At 38.0% G+C, this 19299-nt stretch overlaps 1 protein-coding gene across 3 annotated transcripts in view; it reads left to right on the forward strand.

The window, feature by feature from the left end:
* The window catches only part of LOC132851376 (voltage-dependent calcium channel subunit alpha-2/delta-1), a 95358-nt gene extending 76856 nt beyond the window's left edge, over nucleotides 1–18502 (forward strand). For 2 of the 3 annotated variants that reach the window (XM_060878213.1, XM_060878214.1), the window contains exons 25-38: nucleotides 386–467; nucleotides 2365–2427; nucleotides 3589–3692; nucleotides 4517–4603; nucleotides 5907–5974; nucleotides 6146–6184; nucleotides 6312–6383; nucleotides 9157–9309; nucleotides 9494–9546; nucleotides 9642–9697; nucleotides 9827–9944; nucleotides 13490–13602; nucleotides 14551–14633; nucleotides 15755–18502. In XM_060878213.1, the coding sequence (XP_060734196.1) occupies nucleotides 386–467; nucleotides 2365–2427; nucleotides 3589–3692; nucleotides 4517–4603; nucleotides 5907–5974; nucleotides 6146–6184; nucleotides 6312–6383; nucleotides 9157–9309; nucleotides 9494–9546; nucleotides 9642–9697; nucleotides 9827–9944; nucleotides 13490–13602; nucleotides 14551–14633; nucleotides 15755–15868 (1205 nt within the window). In that variant the 3' untranslated portion in view covers nucleotides 15869–18502. Of the gene's footprint in view, nucleotides 1–385; nucleotides 468–2364; nucleotides 2428–3588; nucleotides 3693–4516; nucleotides 4604–5906; nucleotides 5975–6145; nucleotides 6185–6311; nucleotides 6384–9156; nucleotides 9310–9493; nucleotides 9547–9641; nucleotides 9698–9826; nucleotides 9945–13489; nucleotides 13603–14550; nucleotides 14634–14954; nucleotides 15044–15754 lie in introns of all 3 variants that reach the window. The other variant, XM_060878215.1, reaches the window with a different exon arrangement.
* The last annotated feature ends 797 nt before the right edge of the window (nucleotides 18503–19299 follow it).

Genomic DNA, 19299 nt, shown 5'->3' on the forward strand with positions numbered 1-19299 from the left:
AAAATGTGCAAATCATTGATCTGTATCCAGGGTGATGAAAAACTTTTCGTTGCCTTTTTGTCTGTAGACGTAAATCAGAACATAACCTAATTAACTCTGAATCCAGCCAAGGCAGTACAATGGCGATATATTATCACCTATCAGTTACAGGTTAATGATAGTGAGGAGTTTAGCTTGGTTACCTAGGGGGTTTTAAGGAGATGGATTCTCTACCATATACTAGAATCATACCAGTAGGTGGATTGGCCATACTGTACTAAAGATGTGAACCCAGGACAGGATCTATATTCATGGTGACCTTGACCAGGATAAAACAGACACTGAAGATAAATTAATAAATAAACCTATTCACCAATTACATAATCAATGCTTAACTCTTTTTCAGGTAATGTGACTTTACTCAACAGGCTGTTGCTGGATGCTGGTCTTACAGCTGAATTAGTCGATCTTTGGAAAAACCAGAATGTGTAAGTCTATCATGGTGCAGATACACTTCCTGAATTCGTATCGCATCAATTCAAACGACAATTCAAAACGAAGGTATTGAAGTTAACCTTAACCTTGAACTGACATATAAATTGAAATATAAATTTGCATGAATTTATATGAACAAGACATTGTTGGTTTGGAAGATTAATAAATTTTGAAACTAGCCCAAATTTGGAAATTGATATAGTACTAAAAATTTCTAAATTCTCTAGAAATGTAACTAAATAAATGTTGTGATTCAAACTCATTTGTTGTCGTCAAGAGTCATGTTATTAGTTTTATGGCATTCACCTGTGTGTCACATGATTGTAACTCAAAAACACCTGTTTGTGAAAGGCTCTAAAGCCACGTTCACACTGCAAGTGTTAATGCTCAATTCGGATATTTTTTGTTTGGCTGTTCACATTACCTTTTAAAATGTGGCCTATATCAGATACCAGTGTGAACTGTTTGCTGTTTCGAACTGACCCGCATGTGCAAACGAACAATAACAATGACGTCACACGCAGCACGCCGTTGCGCTAAATTTGGCGAGGTTATGGAGGAAGTAAGCATTTTCGCTTTTCTTTCTAAATGTTTGTGTAATGGCAACACAGAGACGCAGTGTTTTGAAAATTTTCGGATGTCGAGGGCAACTTTTTATCCATTTTGTAGGTGTAGTCACGTTTGTGTGCGTACTCGCCGGCGCATAATTGTGACGAATGTCGATGTAGATTGACGTAAAAGTCGCATCAAATCCACCTTGGTTGTTCACACTGTGGCCACATTGGAAAAAATCAGATTTGGGTCTGATTCAGGACCACATATGGAAGTGGTCTGAATCTGATTTGAAAAAATCAGATCTGGGCTAGATTTGAGTGTTCACACTACTCCTGAAGAAGTCTGACCTGGTCACTTACCCCAAAAAAATCAGATTTGGGCCACTTTTACCTGCAGTGTGAACGTGGCCTATAGCTTGTCAGAGAACAATGCTTCCAGAGATAGGAGCTGTCAAGTTCTGGAAAAGCATCAATCAGAGTTTGGTTATCAACAAGCAAACAAGTAGCCAGGAGTAACTAAGATAGGACATGTTTCAGAGCAGGGTTTAGAGTTGTGGAACTGTGCATTGAGGATGAGACCAAAATTATCCTTTTTTACTCTTGCACCAAAGAGCTGCATTTGGCAGAATCCCATAGCCAATCAACCTGAGAACATTATCCCCACAGTGAAGCATGGTGATGGTAGCATGGTGGTGTGGTTATATGGGAGTGACCTTCCAACAAGACCACAGCCTTAAGCATACTGCAAATGCTACACTGGTGATGTTGAAATCCAAGACCTTGACTTCACTAGACTGCATGAGCCCATTCTTTAATCCAAAAATGTTTGCATTTCAGCGATCTTCATACAATCTGACATAGTTTGAGCAATTTTGCCAAGAAGAATGTGGAAACAATATGAGGATCCAGATATGCAAAGCTGATAGAGACAAATCACAGAAGACAACTCTATATTCAGCCAAACATTTCTACCAAGTATTGACCAAGGGGTTTGAAAACGTATGCAACTAACCGATGTCTGTTTTTTGTTTGATTTGAGATTGAGTCTAGACTATAATGGTAAAAAATTCTATAAAATATTCTGGATTCTTCGTAAGTGGTAAACAAACAAACAAACAAATAAACAAACAAAACAAATAAAGCAGAATATGTCATTGTAAGGATTGGGGTTTGGTGGTTGTAATTTTCCTAATGGTTACTCAGTGCTCTTTAAAACTATTTAAAATGACTCAAAACAGACACCCAAACCTCATGTGCGAATGAGTCACTAGTGGAACTTAAAATGTAATAGTTAGTAGAAAAAAGAAAGAAAATGATCATATTTGTTGTGTTACAGAGAAGGTGTGTTGGCCAGGTTTGTGGCTACGGATGGGGGCATCACACGGGTTTACCCTAAAAGGTGGGGGAAAAGCATTTTATTTCATCTTAGTCAACTTGTTTGATCTAAAGTTTGACTATCATTACATTTGATTTGTGTGTGTGTGTGTGTGTGTGTGTGTGTGTTTGCTCATACATTTCTCATCCATATGTGAGAAATATTTAGATGCTTTAAGTAAGACGCAGGATGTGGGAGAGAATTTCTGGAAGCATGTGAATCTCAGCGGGAAAACTGAAGAGTTGTGTTGGGTCTGTCCTGCTGTTTTAAATCACAGAAAGTAGTTTATGAACTAGGACTCACTTTGTTCTCTCTTTCACCCTTTTCCTATTTTTCTATCTGTCATTAACTGTACTCTATAAAAGTGTTAGACAGAGACTGCGTTCATAAAGCAGATTTTTTGTAGTTTAAAACAGCAGGACAGTCTGAGACCAAATGATTCGGTGGTTGAGGTGTAAATAGTCGTTGTAGCAAAACGAAGATGATTTAATAAACTAATTCCACAGACCTATCGAATTCACCGATCTAAGTGGTCAGGAGATGTTGAATCATTTTCTCTAACAGTACAGATGGGACGGTATTTCCGAAACTGTAATCCAAATCGCATATTTTTATTTTAATATGTTTTTTTTTTTTTTTTTACTGTTATTGTTTTTAGAGTAACAACTCTAGAATGTACTCCATATAAGAAACAGTGAATGGTTGTTGATATTATTAAGCTTTCTGAAGGGAGACATATTTCACGTGTATGAAAGGAGTCTCCTGTGTCAAGTAATAGCTCAGGTTTTCTGCTAAGGGAATGTCTTCAGGACAAGAAGACTTTGTGCATTCTATTGTTTTTTTTTTTTTTTTGTCATTTATAAACCATTTAACAAGTTTATAGCCACTATAACAGGAACTACTGTTTTGCTTTGTGGGCTTTTCACCACATTACAGGTAACTATAAGTGGATAAAATGAATGTTTTGTTATTCATTGAATTAAACAGTATAATCTTTGACAATTTGCTTTTGAATTAAAGGAATAAATTGCAATTTCAGGATGTGTTATAAGAAAATAAACAATCACTAATTATTTTTCTACTACATTACGTCCCTTTAAGTGTGTAATTCCATGTAATGGAGAACATCGGCATTACATTTAATAACCTTATCTCATTAACATGTAATGTCTGTATTTGTCTCAGTGCTGGAGAAGAGTGGACCGAGAATGCAGAGACCTTTGATTCCAGTTTCTACAAGAGGAGTTTAGACAATGACATATATATCTTCACTGCCCCTTATGTCAACAGTAAGCAGCTACCAGGCCCCACACACATTGTTGTCAAACATCTTGCAGGTGTTTGAGAGAGAGAGAGCGAGAGAGAGAGAGAATGAGTGAGTCGGTGGGTGGGGCTGTGTGTGTGTGTGTCTGCTACATTAGACCACTTCTTGAGTAGGCTTTTCTTCTCATTGGCATGCTTCTGATCACAGCTGTTCGTCTATTTGATGCTTGCATGCATGCACACATGCTTTATCTCCTTCCAAGATGCAGTAAGCCTGTGTTACTTAAAGAATGTCATCGTATGAATAATCCCCACCTGCATAGAAGTGTGGCCTGGATCAATCTCACATACACACATGAGCGCACACACACACACACACACACACACACACACACACACACACATGCCTCAGTAGACCCTACCTAGAACCATGCTGGCTTAGATGTGGCAAGCCTTCTTGAGGTTATCAGTAAATTTAGAAAGCAGGGACTTTAAGTTGGACCCAAGTCCTTTTTGAATGTTGTTTCTTAGCTTTAAATTCAGAACTTGCAGCAGTTCAGGGCCTTCAGCTTTACATCTACTTACTCTTAGTAAGTGCATGTGTGTGGGTGGTTTATATCTTGATGGGTCCCCAGAAGGATATGAAAATCTGACAGTTATGACCTTGAGGGGACGTTTGGCATTGGACCCCATGAGGAAAACCAGTTATTTATTTTTTTTATTTTTCTTTTTACAGAAACTGCTTGTTGTATGGTCCTTACAAGGATAGTAAGGCAAACATGTGTGTGTGTGTGTGTCTGTGTGTCTGTGTATGTGTGTGTTTCTGTCTCTTTCTCCCCTCATTAAACAGAGAGCAGGGAGTCCAGCTATGAGTCTGGTATTCTGGTCAGTAAAGCTGTGGAACTGGACTTCAATGGAGTCAAACTCAAACCAGCTGGTGAGCACACAAAAGAATTGCTGATCACTTTTCAATTGATGAGGACTTAGAGGGGTAGTGTAACCATAAATCAAACTTACACAATTTTCCACTTATTTCCACTTTTAGCAAATGTAGTCGATCAGCCAAGAAAATTGTTTTTTTCTTTGTTTTTTTTTTTTTGAACTTTTGCTTCTTTAGTTTTACACTGAAGTTTTGAAGGACAATATGGTTGACACCTAATGAAAGTCACACCCAGTACATCATTGTTTTTTTTTTTGTTTGTTTGGGTTTTTTTTTTTTCATTGCATGTATAAACAGTCTTTATATAGAGTGTGTAAAAGGAACGATATTATCATTTTCAACTTTTTTCAGTTTTATATGAATAGTACAACAACAATATATTCTGGTACAAAGCAGCTTTGCAGAAATATGGATACAGATTGAGATCTAATGAGCGAGACAGAGGTGAGAGTGGAAAAGAAAAACCCAGACAATGCAGACAGTGCAGAGGATAGACATTATGTAATCCCTTTCAATTTCCCGAAAGCATGCTAGTGTGTATACTGGCTTTGTGAAATTTCATATGATGTTAACGATTGTGTGATTGTGTGTGTGCATAGTGCTATACTGCTGATGGACAAGCATGCGCCAAGGGCAGTGGTGGCTCAAGTGGTTAAGGATCCGGGTTGTTGATCAGAGGATCGGGGTTCAAGCCAAGGGGGTCAAGGTGCCACTGTTGGGCCCTTGAACAAGGCCCTTATCCCTCAAATTTAGGATATGCAAAGAAAGAATTTCAATGTCACTGTGCTGTAATGTATATGTGACAAAATAAAGGCTTCTATTCTATCTATCCCAGCCAGGGTGTGTCCCACATTTGCACCCAATGTTCAAAAACAGAATCTGGTTGCACCATGACACCATAACCAGAAAAAAGTGATCAGTCAAGATGAATGAATGAAAAAGATTAAGATTTATTGAGATAGACTTCCATTACTGGTTAGCTACATTAAACTAAAGCACCAAACATGTCTTGGCATTTATGGGGGAAGTCATGTAAATTTGATTTTCCTTTAAGATACCTGACATGGCTTTGTAAATGACATATTCACTCTGCATAGAAGTCACTGCTTTGTGTCAAAGCCTTCTGTTAATACTCCTAGCCTTTAGCATACATGAGGAGAGACAGGCATCAGTGGTTGTATTTTTCAGAAAAAAGTCACAGAACTTTCAGAACAGCGCTGTCGGGTCTCATATCCCTACACGAGGAGTACATTGATAGTGTGGTCGCTATGTTTATGATGTGTAACGTGTGTTCTTGCAGTGGTGGGAGTCAAACTCAATGTATCTGCCTGGATGAACAGCTTCATGAACGCCACCTTGAAGATAAATGTAAGTGAAACAACTCCCTTTATCTGAACATGTGGAAGGCATTTTGTTACAGACTGTAGACAGGCTGATATTGCAGTCTGGAAGCAGAGAAGGCCTGACTCACTCTAATAAATGATGCAAAGCCTGTTTGGGCAATTCTCAGCTTTCGCCTCTCACGATTTTTCCCTGCAGTGTAAGGAGGAGATCTGTGGCTGCCTCAGGAACGATAAGGTACTGCATGTGTCTTGTGGTGTGCTGTATCAGAGTTCAGAAGATTCTAGATTGTCTGATTGGGTGCAGCCCTTTTTTTTATTTTTTTTATTTGCTGTGTCACTCATGTTCATTCTGTTTTGATCAGCATGTGGACTGTGTGATACTGGATGATGGAGGCTTCCTGCTCATGTCTAATCAGGACGAATACATCATACAGGTCAGAGTCCCAGTGTGCACAGAAGTATTTCAGGAAAATACAGGTGCATTTTATTGGTTAAGCTACAATAATCATCCACGTCATGAGAGATGTTATTTACTGCCGCAGAGAACAAGATAAGCAAGAATGTGTTACGGTTGAAATGAAAATTGAAATAAATTACTGCAGTGTGTCTCAGCAGGATAACTGCAGTGCATCATGCTTATTTTGCTCAGATGGATAGATTTGCAGCTACCACACATATAACGCTGGAACAAATTATAACGCTTTAGTAGTGTATCCAACAAATGGGATTTCTTCATACCAAAGACATTTGAAAGGTTTTAACACAAGAAAATTGGAACTGCACTTTTTTCATTAGCTGCCAATACCATAAGTCTCATGCAAAATGTTTCAGGCATGGCTTTAGAACTTCTCAGGATTGGTACAAAGAGTGACTAATGGTAGTTAGAAGTGTTGTCTGTTCCTGATGTGTTAGGCATACTTTGATTTCACATGCATTGATCTTTTTTTTTTTTTTTTGGCACGGTGGCTTAGTGGTTAGCACGTTCGCCTCACACCTCCAGGGTTGGGGGTTTGATTCCCGTCGCCACCTTGTGTGTGTGGAGTTTGCATGTTCTCCCCGTGCCTCGGGGGTTTCCTCCGGGTACTCCGGTTTCCCCCCCGGTCCAAAAACATGCATGGTAGGTTGATTGGCATCTCTGGAAAATTGTCTGTAGGGTGTGATTGCGTGAGTGAATGAGAGTGTGTGTGCCCTGCGATGGGTTGGCACTCCGTCCAGTGTGTATCCTGCCTTGATGCCCGATGATGCCTGAGATAGTCACAGGCTCCCCGTGACCCGAGGTAGTTCGGATAAGTGGTAGAAAATGAATGAATGAATGAATGAATGAATAAATGAATGATTTTTTTTATTAGTACTGTACTTGTGCCATCAGAAGCAACTGGTTAATTTCTCACAAGTTCTTAAAACATGTTCCAGTTCTAAGGGTGAAAAGCAATAATACTATCTGTATCATCACTGTCAGCATCATCTTTTCTGGCTCTGACAGTTCCTCATCCTCAGCTATATTACTCCAGTTCATAATCAGTTATCTCAATTAAGCCTGGCTCACACTGTGCGATTTTGGCTACGATTTGGTCGTCAGACAAATTTTAATAAATCTAAAAGATTTCTACAGCCGAATAATGGCTGTTGCGATCATTATTTTCCTTCGATGAAGTTCTGGCAGAGTCAGAAGATTTCATACACTTACCTGCAGCAACATCTCCTATGACGAGCATCAAACCAAGAACCAATAGGAGCACTGAACCGGACGACACACTTAGATTGACAACTTCAATCTACTGTACCTCCGGGTAGATGATGTTTTTTTCAGTTTTTATCATCAGGGATTGTCCTAAATGCTACAGATTTATGTTTTTGTTTGCTACTACCTGCCATTTTAGTGAGAAAATGCGGGTCTGAACATATAACAGATTAATAATGTAAAACCCCGGACAAGACTTCTTGTGTTCGTCTTGTGGTTTTGACTCCTCTTGACCATCGTACATTCTGACATGGGGATCTTTCAGCAAGTTCTCCATGTCCCCATTCCTTATGTTTGAATACCGGACTGAAGCAAAAAGCATTTCACTGCATGTCGTACTCTGTATGTATGTGTATGTGACAAATAAAATTTGATTTGATTTGATTCGATCATGTTCATACAATCTGACAAGCAACAATCAGCAAGGATTATTAAAAATCGCACAATGTGAGCCTGCCTTTAGAGATGTGCGCACGACTATTGCCTTTCAGTAGCTCCATGTTCAGGGTCGCCACAGAGAACCATCTGATCCACATATTTACTTTTTACACCGGCTGCCCTTCCTGACACAACCCACCCATTTATATCTGGCTTGGGACCACCACTGAGAATTAACCCGTCAGTGGCTGGGTTGGTTACCTGCCTGGACCACCAGCTATTGTATCTACCTGATATGTAATTGTAAATGTAAATGCTAGATTTTAATTAGCAAACAGAAAATATTAGCTTAATTTTTACTTTACTTTTGAACCAGGTGGTTACAAAGGATGCTGTAGATGCAGCACTCAGCACCACATGTTCATGTTAATAACTGTGGTTTTTGTTTTATTGGTGAGTTTCTGAGCATCTGACTGCTTACGTTGCCTCAGTGAAAGAAAAAACCACCTGCTCACGTGACTTTTTTGTTGCTTTCCATGACATCCCAGTCCCAAAGCACAAATCTAGTCTCAACCAGATGTCCAATGAATAATATATTCACATTCATTTACATCTCTAACCAACACATGCACACTATGAGCATAAATAATTTAGAGTTTTGTTTTTCCCAACGTTACTGCTCCCAATTGTAATCCCTGTTGTGTTGTGTAGATAAGTTCATTACAGTGTTATTGTACTTTATTTTAATATTATTAATTATATTCAAGTAAATAGTAAAGTAAAATTCTGTTTTGTATTTTTTTGTGTTTTTGTTTTTACTTTCATTATTTCTCACAGAATTATCTAGACTTTATCTAGAAGCCTTTCTATACGGTATTTCTCTGCAGACTATATGAGCTTATTTACCACACAGCAAAGGAAATACGTTTAATAATAAACATACAAAGGACAAAAGTTCATCAAAGCATGTTTATCAGTTTGGATGGAAATATAGAGCTTTTCTTGGTTTCTGTTGAGGACAGTGTTTATTTTATATTTAATTTATAGTTTACCCTATTTGTCTGTGTGTGTGTATGTTCACTGTTTAGATAGGTCAGTTCTTTGGTGAAGTGGACCCCATCCTCATGGCTAGACTGTTGAATACATCACTTTACACGTTTAATAAAACCTATGACTATCAGTCGGTGTGTGACCCCGAGAAAGAGCCAAAGGCTGCCGCTGGGCCACGATCTGCATATGTGGTAAGTGAGAGTGTGTGTAGTGGTAATATAATAGTGAAAGTGTGTGCATGTGTGGTGGTGGAGTGTGTACTTGAATGTTTAAATTCAAATGTGTGTATTTATATGCACACAAGCATCTAGGTCCTTGTGTCTAGGTCTAGGTCCTTGTGCATATTAATTGTGTGTGTGTGTGTACTGTTTTCAGCCTACCGTAGCTGACATGTTAAGTCTAGGCTGGTGGGCATCCACTGCTGCATGGTAAGCGGATTTGAGTGTTTGTCCCAGTGTTATTCAATCTGTTTAATCCTATTGAAGGATGCGAAGGATGCACACAGTTGTTCTTTTTTTCTCAGGTCAATGCTTCAGCATTTCCTCCTCAGCCTCACTTTCCCGAGTTTTCTAGACGCAGGTAGGTTTTCTAAACAACATGACATTTCTTTCTATTCTATCTTGTTATGCATTTGCATATCAAAAACAGTGCTCCAGGAAAGGGTGTGTGTGTGTGTGTGTGTGTCTGTTTGTTTTCTGACCTATTCAGAGGAGGATATCTCAGATGCCTACTCGAAAGAAAGCTGTATAACAGAGCAGACTCAATATTTCTTTGAGAATGACAACAGGTCTTTCCAAGGTGTACTGGACTGTGGAAACTGTTCTAGGTGAGGACATAAATTTACCTGTTCTTTACGCCTGTGTCCTTTTCTTTGTGTATTTTTTTTGTTTATTTGTGTATGTCTGTGCTTTAAAGATGAGGTCATTAGCCACCCCTACTTCACTTTCTGGATTGTTATTCTTTGTAATAAGTCCTCTCTTATAGGCGAGGATGTGAGCAGGACAGGTTTTCTGCTCCTCTTTTCTCTCCATGGCAGCACGACTCTCCGAACCTCTATGCTTTCTACCTGATCCCACATTCCCCTTGATGTGTCCGAGATCCTGCGGGCCATAAATCCCGATGTCGTTCCCTCCCCTGGAAGTGGGGTAAAGTGAGAGGTGTCTGGAGTTTCGGCTCGCCGCAACCGCCGGCCTTTACGAGCCCCACGTGCGACTCTGCATACGATGGTTTTTCTTCTACGTTAACTACTTTAGACATGTAAAGTTTAACGAGAGCCATAAAAAAGAAATCCATTTGCAAAATCTCTGGACGGCGAGCCACTCCTTTCAGAGGGTGTAATTCAATCTCCCCCTCACACGTTCATGCCCCCTGTTCAGACCTGGAGAATGTAATACTCAGATATTTGGAGAAAACCAGATTACAAATCTGAATTCCAAATGAAATATAAATATGCATTTCAGAGTTAGAACTACTGTGAATCATCTTTTACACAGTTCTCACCTTGTGAGTAAAACTACAGTGTATACACTACTACAGTTTTATATAAACAAAGTTGTAGTTAGAACTTCAGGTTTAGGTAAAACATGTTTATCCCTATTAAAATGACAAGATCTTTAAATATGCCATCTCGAGTAAACATAATTATAATGATTTAAATTTAAAAAAACCTGTCAAACTTTATCACCATTTCCTTAAAAATAGCATTTGCTAAGAAATGCAGCTAGCTAACTGCCAGAAAATTAGCTTGTCTTTAACACTGCTAAACAGTCTGAGAGTCTGACTGAGGTATTATATTCTCAGTAGTCTATATAGCCACTTGGAATAGACAGACTTGTCAAAATATATCATAAACATGATTTTCCAAAGTAATAATTGCTAAGCAGTTTTTAAGAAGGCCGAGAAGGCTACCTTCTAATTTGTGTTCGAGAACTTTTGGCCCCCGTACTTTAGTGTTATGGATATAAAATGCTGAAGATATTTTATTTTTCATTTTATTTCATTTTAGATTTGGTCACATTTGGCTCATCCATATATATGTTCCCTGGGACTTGCTCTACAGTAGCAGCTCGTTAGCAGCATCAGTGCTTGTTTGGCTGTGTGTTTTCCTGAACATTATTCCCTTTTCAAAACAAACCTGGTTGGATTGAGAGATGGAAGCAGTTTTGTCTTAATCATCAGGGATTCAAAATTTTGTTGCCCTACTGGCACCAGTGGTGGTCAACCTCAGCTCGACTACAAAAACAGCACACTTTGCATCTTGTGGTCTAGAATATTGTCTTTAATCAAGTGGTTGTCGGTGAGAAATGAAACTCCCTGATGTTCTTCATCTTTATCTGGTTCATTATTCTATGGGCAAAGTTTAAGATTTGTCTGAAGTGCGGCTTTTCTCCCCAAAAAGGCTATCAGATGCCATGAAAATCATTCAAGTATTTCAACTCTTAAAATCAGTCAAGAATTCTTCACTGCTAAAAAGTAAAATAAACGTAATTTCACAAATTTCGGTTATAAACATATTAGTTTAAATAAGCCTTAGCTAAACCTGTCCAAAATGTATCATAATTACATTTTGTTCATCTATATGCTAGGTCCTTCATTTTCATTTGTTAGGTTAGTATTTGAGATAGTTAGCAATACAACTACCAGTAAATTAGCTTGCAATTATATACGTGTAGGATTTGCGAGTGAGATTTGCACTGTAATATTAAAAAATAAATAATGTGATTTAAAACAAACAAACAAAAAATATATAAAACTCAAAGCAGTAGCCAAATCTTTAAGACTTTTCTGTGAGGAGCATTTAGCTAGTTAGCTTCTACACTGGTTCAAAGGTTAACGTTTTCCACTTTTCCTCTAATCCCTGTCGTGAAGCTTATTTTCTAAAATCACTAAGCCTCTCAAATCAATTTTTTTTTCTTTTTTTTTTTTTTTTTTTTTACAGAAGTTCAGAGAAAGTCTGTTTTAAGAAAAAAATGTGACTTTATTAGCACTTTGTTAGCAAGTTTGACCCAAACACAAATCTCTATAATTAGAATCAGCCATCCAAGAGCATTTAAAAATTACATTGCGAGTTTATGGGCACTTAAACAAGCTGAAGTTTGGGCTTTGATGTGCACGTTATCTAAGTGCGCTTGAATCACGCTCTCCACCGTGTTGCTCGGGAATAAAGCATTCTTCAGTGGCCAGGTGGGAGAGTGCTCGTGAGCTTGGAGCACACTTATTTAGACGGCAGGATATGTAGCATTCCCTTTTTCCTCTGATCATTGAGTGCATGTGTGTAGGGGGTTGTGTCGCAGGTGGTTGTATAAGTGTATTCCAGCTTCATGTAAATGTGTGTGTAGCATGTGTGTGTGTGTGCATGACCTGATGACTACTGAGATCAGAGGTTGTTGTGCTTAACTGAGCGTGCCCAGCTGCAGTAAACAGTGAGTGATTACTGAAGGTGCAGGTGAGATGTAATGGAGCGCTTTCACGCATACACACACTCACACACACACTCACTCTGACTTACATTCTCCCCACTGGTCTACACTGCACACTACAAAGCCATGAGTCACACTGTTCCAAAGAGGGGAGCTGAGGGAAAGCAGAGAGGGATGTTGTAAAGAAAAACTGGTGCCTGCCCAGAAACCCATTCAGCGTTGACAGCATGTAACAAGCCGCAAACCTGCTTTCCAATGGGACATGCTGATCTAAGATTACACTCACTAAAGACTTTAGCACATGTCTATTGTGTTAGAATGAAGTGCGCCCACATGACTAGTGATGGCTGTAAAACAAAGAGCTACACAATCTAAATCTTTGTATATATCAAATAATCCCTAAAGTTAAATAATTGGATTTGCATGAGCTAAAATCCTTACACATACTGAATGCTGAAGTCATCTGAACCACGACCCTTTCTCCATTTATTATGCTGCTCTTTCAATGATGCCAATGCACCATTAACTGTACAAGAATTGTCCTGAATGACTTTTAACGGTACAACAGACGTACAAATAAAGTCACCACCTTTCTAAAATCTATTAAACCCTGAAACCTACGGTATAGTACCTTTTCCTAAGACAAACAAAATTGATGCTTCTGACAACGTAAAAAATCTAAAATCTTGGTTTAGGGCCATGTAATGCTGAATATATCCTTGTAGAACTCTTTCATGCAAAAAAAAAAAAAAAACAGTAATGGAAAAATGCTAATCAGGAATGAACTGTATCAAGAGGGAAAATCAGGGTTTGATTCCCTTGGACTAAATTGTGCATATGTAAAAGCACTCAAATTTAACTGCACCCTAAAAAAGCCTAATAAAATAAAAGTTATTTTATATCAGTTTTGTGTGCCATTTGTTTTTTTGTGTGTTTTTTGTTTTTTTTCCAGAATGTACCGAGCAGAGAAGCTTCCCATGACCAACCTGGTGTTTCTGATTACTGATGCCAAGAGCACCTGTCTTTCCTGTGACACCAAGCCAGTGAGACAGGCTGAGCAGCCTTGTATCCTTCAGCAAAACTCTGAACACCGATTCCTGACACAATTTACATTCAGCCTGTGTCTACTGCAGTAATCTTCATTAACATCAACACTTCGTATGCCACTGCTAAAAACTGCATTTTGAACAAATATTCATCAGTATGCCTAACGAAAATAAATAAATAAATAAATACTATCCCCGTGACCCGAGGTAGTTCGGAAAAGCGGTAGAAAATGAATGAATGAATGAATGAATGAAAATAAATACTAACTCACGATTTGTGCCTGAAAACATGAAGAAATAGATATACGCAATGAATATATTAATATTTGTAAAGTGACTTTTAAGTATATTATAAGTAAGGAATCAAACACTAACACATTGCTAAAGGAAAGAAAACTGTAAAGTCCTCTATTATAGAGACTTTTAGTTGTTTGAAATCCTAAGCAGCTTTTCTACAGGACTTATACAATTCTCTAACACGGCAAATTCTTCCACAAATGCTAATTAAACATTTCTTAGAGAAAACAATTCCATATATATATATATATATATATATCTGTATATCATTCGATTTGAGTGACATGATTCGAGTCATATCAACAATTAGACATGGCTTTTAATCAGTTTATGTGCCATTCAAGTTTTTGTGCAGATAGAAGCTTTCTTCTTATAGAAACTTTCACATGTTAGGATTCATGAATGATTTTTGACTTTATTGACACTACATTAGCTTAGCAATAACGTTTGCGTGTAAGGCAGTCGTCAGTTCTGCAGGGTTTATGATTACACCTGATTAATTGATGTGTTTATGATGGAGATGAATTGGAGCATTAGAGGAACTCGGACTGAAGGTCACTGTGTATATACAACTAATGTTACTTTATAGGCTGCTGTCAAACAACATAGAGGGCTACATTGTGAGATGTGTTACAGACGACGTATAGTTTTCCTGATGCTTTTGAATCAGCCAACGGTCCGGACCCCTGTTTCCTGGCTGCATATCCCCGCTACAGAAAAGGCCCAGAAGCCTGCTTTGATAACAACATTAACGTAAGTTACAAGACTACCTAACACAAAGGAAGACTTTTATAGACCTTTTTGGTTAAATTTATATGGTTCAAGCCTGTTTTAGTTTGAATTGTACATAGCAGTTTACAGTTATTATAAATATATCAGGGGTCAAAGCGTAAAAGCCATTATTTTAATTTAATAAATAAGCCTTTATTTTATATTAGTTCCTGTAAATATATCATTTACTTCTTTTGTCATGAATTCATATTTGTTCCACCTTTCATCTCATTTCTCTTTATTTCCCTTTTCTTTTTCATCTTATCTTCACTGTGGACTAATTATCATGTCCATCATTCTCAGGATGAACCTTTGTGCCCCATCAGTGCATCTTCCACCTTGGCTTCATCTTCCTTTATCCTTATACTGATGTTTCTGTTTTTTGTATGATGGTTAGTCTTGTGTTTGTTTATGTGTTTTGTCCATAGAATGCATCCAACATTGGCATGATATAAAGCTTCTGAAGCCCCTGAAATAACTAAAAGCAGCGATTTTGTGCAATAAGATCAAAAATAAAATGTAAATGGCCATGATTAGATTATGATCTCCATCTTCTCTGTCAGTATAAACACACAGAGAATCAAGGCGCCACAACTTTCTCTCAGCTGTGGCAATAGGAAGTATGTGGCTTGTCCCTGAGAGAGTTTTAGGGAAATAAACATGTGTTTCCTTTCTTTTGAAGTTCAGCCTTTCCTCATGCCAACATACACAAACATGCTCACACTTTAAAATAAGATCAGTGCTCCGGGCTATTTAGGTTCTCCAATAGAATATCATTGAATTTATTAATACAAATGCATATGTGTGAGAGCCGAAGAGCCTAATACATTCTAATAGTTTGATTTTTTTACTACACTGAGTTCGGAAATCTACAGATTAGTTTTATTGCCGTTTATTTGAATTATGAGTTCTAGGTTATTTACATCTGGTTAATTCCAAATTCTGTTTACTCCTAATGAACCTAATTGAACTACATTATGTCTAACTTTATGGCTGTAACCTAATCTGCTTCTAAAACAATATTACTATGAGATGTGATTTTCTTTTTTCCATGTATGTATAATTCTGTAAGATCTCCCTAACATTCTTTGTATTGCATGTAGGAAGATGCGTCTGACTGTGGCAGTGGTTGTAGTCTGATTCCGTCTCTCTGGCCAGTGGTAGCTCTTCAGCTGCTGCTCCTCTGGCTGCTCACTGAAACCAGCTGCTGCTCCTGACAAGCACACAGCCGCTCAATGCCCACGAATTAATCACAGACTGATCATTACGCAATTAACCGGCATACACACACTTCACTTCCTAACCACCTTTCACAGCCGGACCAGAATTACAAACAACAACCACATCTCACGGAAAGCTTTCCTGACTCAGTCTTGATCATGTTCGAGAATACATTCCTGATAAAAAAAAAAAAAACCCACTCTGTGCATACACTGCTGACCAAAGCACAAAGTAGTAAGACATGACTGTGTTCCTCATGGCCTCTTCAGGTTTCCTGGAGGGAAAGATAAAAGACTATTATTTTCAAAGAGCTACATTTCACTTATCTTTTCAGTTTCCTTTCTGAGCTAACGAGGAATCGACGCTGGGACTCTCTCTTGCTTAAAGAGGGAAAGAGTCTCCCAGACAATGTAGCAGTCTTTTTAGTTCAATGTTTTGGGGGGAAATATATTTCATTTTGCCTGCTACTGCTGCACTTATTCGAGGCTTGAAGACGGGTGGATCATTTTAACGAATGGTGATCTGAGCACATAAATATGATTTAAGAACTGTGAGGTGCCACGTCATGTGTCTTTGGATTGTTTTATGTAATTCGCTCTCACATCAAAAGAGTGGTGGGGATGAAGTAATTATTTGACTGCCATTCAACGAATCATTAGACAAGTTGAGTTTATCATGGACGAAATCCATGATTTCTTTCCCCAGGCCCGAACTTAAATCCTGCATTCTACATTTGGCCCACTGACCATTCTGTTTTTTATTATCTGTCATACAGATACTTGATCTACTAGAATTTCTTCCAGTATGAGTTCTATGCCATGATATCACACAGATGTCCATCACTGAGATGCAAGAAACACTTTATTTATGTTAAACACAGCGCATGCCAAATTATGAACGTTCTGTATTCATTACTACTATCCATAAGAGACACTTTCTTCCCTAAAGAAAAAAATCACTGAAGAAACATTCAGGCGTGTATTTGTTTTCTTCTCTTTCCCCGGCCTTACTTAAATAGTACCCAAGAATACAGCTACCATTCATTTCAGTTCTGATTTAAAAGAAAGCTTAATGATTGACTGTTTGAAGCTCTGCCAGTCCTTATTAGAGGAAATACAGTAAGACTTGCAGCATCAGCATACATGGAGTCATTATAACCTTTCCTATTTTGTCCACAAACACAAGTGCATGACTTTTCACAAAAGATCCTCAAATGGCTGTTTTTTAACCCGTTTATTTGGATTAGACACGTTTTTTGAAGCTGTGGCGAAGCTGTGGTTTTGTCACACTAATCAAGTTTAAACAATGCTGAGTGTTTCAGGTGAAAAGTTCATGTGTCAGCTCGGTTGCCAAATGCGTGTGAAATACAGCATATTGGACTATATTTTTTGTCGCTCTGTAGCCAAGTGGAAGGTGAATGCAGACGGGAGGAAGTTTTCCTGAAGCACACTCGTTTTTTTTTTAACGTCTACTGTATTCCGTAGCGTTATTTACGTACGTAGTCTTCTATGAATCTCCGAACGATCCTTACGTCTGAATTTCTTACCTTTGGCCTCAGGCAGATGTGGCATTGAAGTCTATCAGATAAAGATGAGGTGAGATGCGTCCAAACTCAATGTATATAGGCTAATCTTAATGAAGTGTATATAGGCACTGCGGATGCTTTCTTGTGTGCAGTGCAAAAAAAATAAAAATGTCAGGAAAGAAAACAGTTCAGGAACCAAATCACAATCAGAAATATAAAATCTAAATATATAAAATTCAATTTTTAAGGCGGTGCCTATATAGTTATTCATTGTTGCTCAAATGCATTGCAAATTGCACATAAAAGTATTAAAAGGACAGTAATGAGAAAGCATATTATAAGATTGGAACCGTCTGTTAAATGTGGTCAATGTTTTCAGTTGCTTTATTTTAAGATTCCACATCTATATTTTAGTGTACGTTATAAAAGTACAGATTTCCTTTATGCAAATTAGCCCGTTCAGCATATTTCAGAAGACGTAATATTCGGTAATATACTTCCACTTTACATAAGAGGACATGGTCAATGAATTTTTGGACATGTTCCCTCTGTTACAGAGTACGTCCACATCTACTGACTGAAGCAGTACTGTGTAACACTGAGAACTTGCATGTATCATTATATAGACTTTACAGAAGCATCCAAGCCCCCTTATGTAAAGTGGGGGCAGTAGGTGTCTATTGTGTGTGTGTGTGTGCGTGTGTGTATGTGTGTGTGCACGTGTGTGTTCTCTGAATGCTGCTCTCAGCTGCTGTGTCGTCCCGTTGGGCTGCTGTGTGTCCGTGCTCATGAACGTACCACTGGTGCTGATGCTCGATGTGCCAGGAGAAGAAATCGCTTTCTTTCTAGAGTGTTTATCGAAGTTGCTCTTGTTTGCTGATGGGAGGTGTGGCCTGTGCATTTGTAGCTCCGCCTCTTTTCAGGTTGTGCTCTAAAATCCTTCTCTTTTTTGTGGAGCTTGACAAGCCTGAAAACATTTTTGTATACATTTGTACCATGTTATTAAAGAAGACGACAAATGAGGAAAAAAATGTTTGTATTGAATTCAAATGTGTTAATTATTGTGCAGATGTATTCACAATAAAAGTTTATTGTTATTAACCTACGTTTGTGTTTTATTTATTTATTTTTTAATTTTTAATTTTTTTTTGTCTTTTCTTTTGAGAGATTCAAAGACAAAGAGACATGATGGGCTGCTTTACATTACCATCAATCCATGGGACATTTCCCAGTAATATATGATGTCATAGTATTGTTTTATCACAGTTGCAATATCTAGTTACATAATAAAGCATTCGAAGATGACTGGTAACTCTAGCTCAAGTCCCAGACATCATGAAAAGAGGGTTATACAACATTCACAAAGATAAAATTCCAATAAAATCAGCATGGCCTATACTGTTGAGTGACACATCAGATAAAAATGGGGGTTTGTCAGATAACACAAGTTATGAGCACAGACAATTTTCCCCTGAAAGCAATTATAGCAACCGTCATACCCTGTTTTTGAGAGGATACATATATATGATACAGATGTATTGTTTAATTTGTACCCATAAGAAGTTCTATAGGGTTCTATACTCTCATTTACGTGGATCAGTTGTGCTTATTTTCTGGGCATGCTATATATTAACCGTTACACAGATATAGGCGTCCACTGAAATTGAAAAATTACAAAATGAAATACACAAATAAGCATTTAGATACTGTACGTGGAAGTTCACATTGGCTTTGACTCATGTTGGACCAACAGTATCTTGAAGATTCTGCACAAGGGACATTTACTTATTACTTTTTGTTGTTTTCTGGCTGAAATTCTATTCTATTCTGTAAGTCTATTCTAAAGTGGAACATGATAGAACAATATAAAAGTGTGATTGTAATAACTGTTGTTAATCTGTC

The sequence above is a fragment of the Tachysurus vachellii genome, chromosome 9 (assembly GCF_030014155.1).
Source record: "Tachysurus vachellii isolate PV-2020 chromosome 9, HZAU_Pvac_v1, whole genome shotgun sequence".
NCBI lineage: Eukaryota > Metazoa > Chordata > Actinopteri > Siluriformes > Bagridae > Tachysurus > Tachysurus vachellii.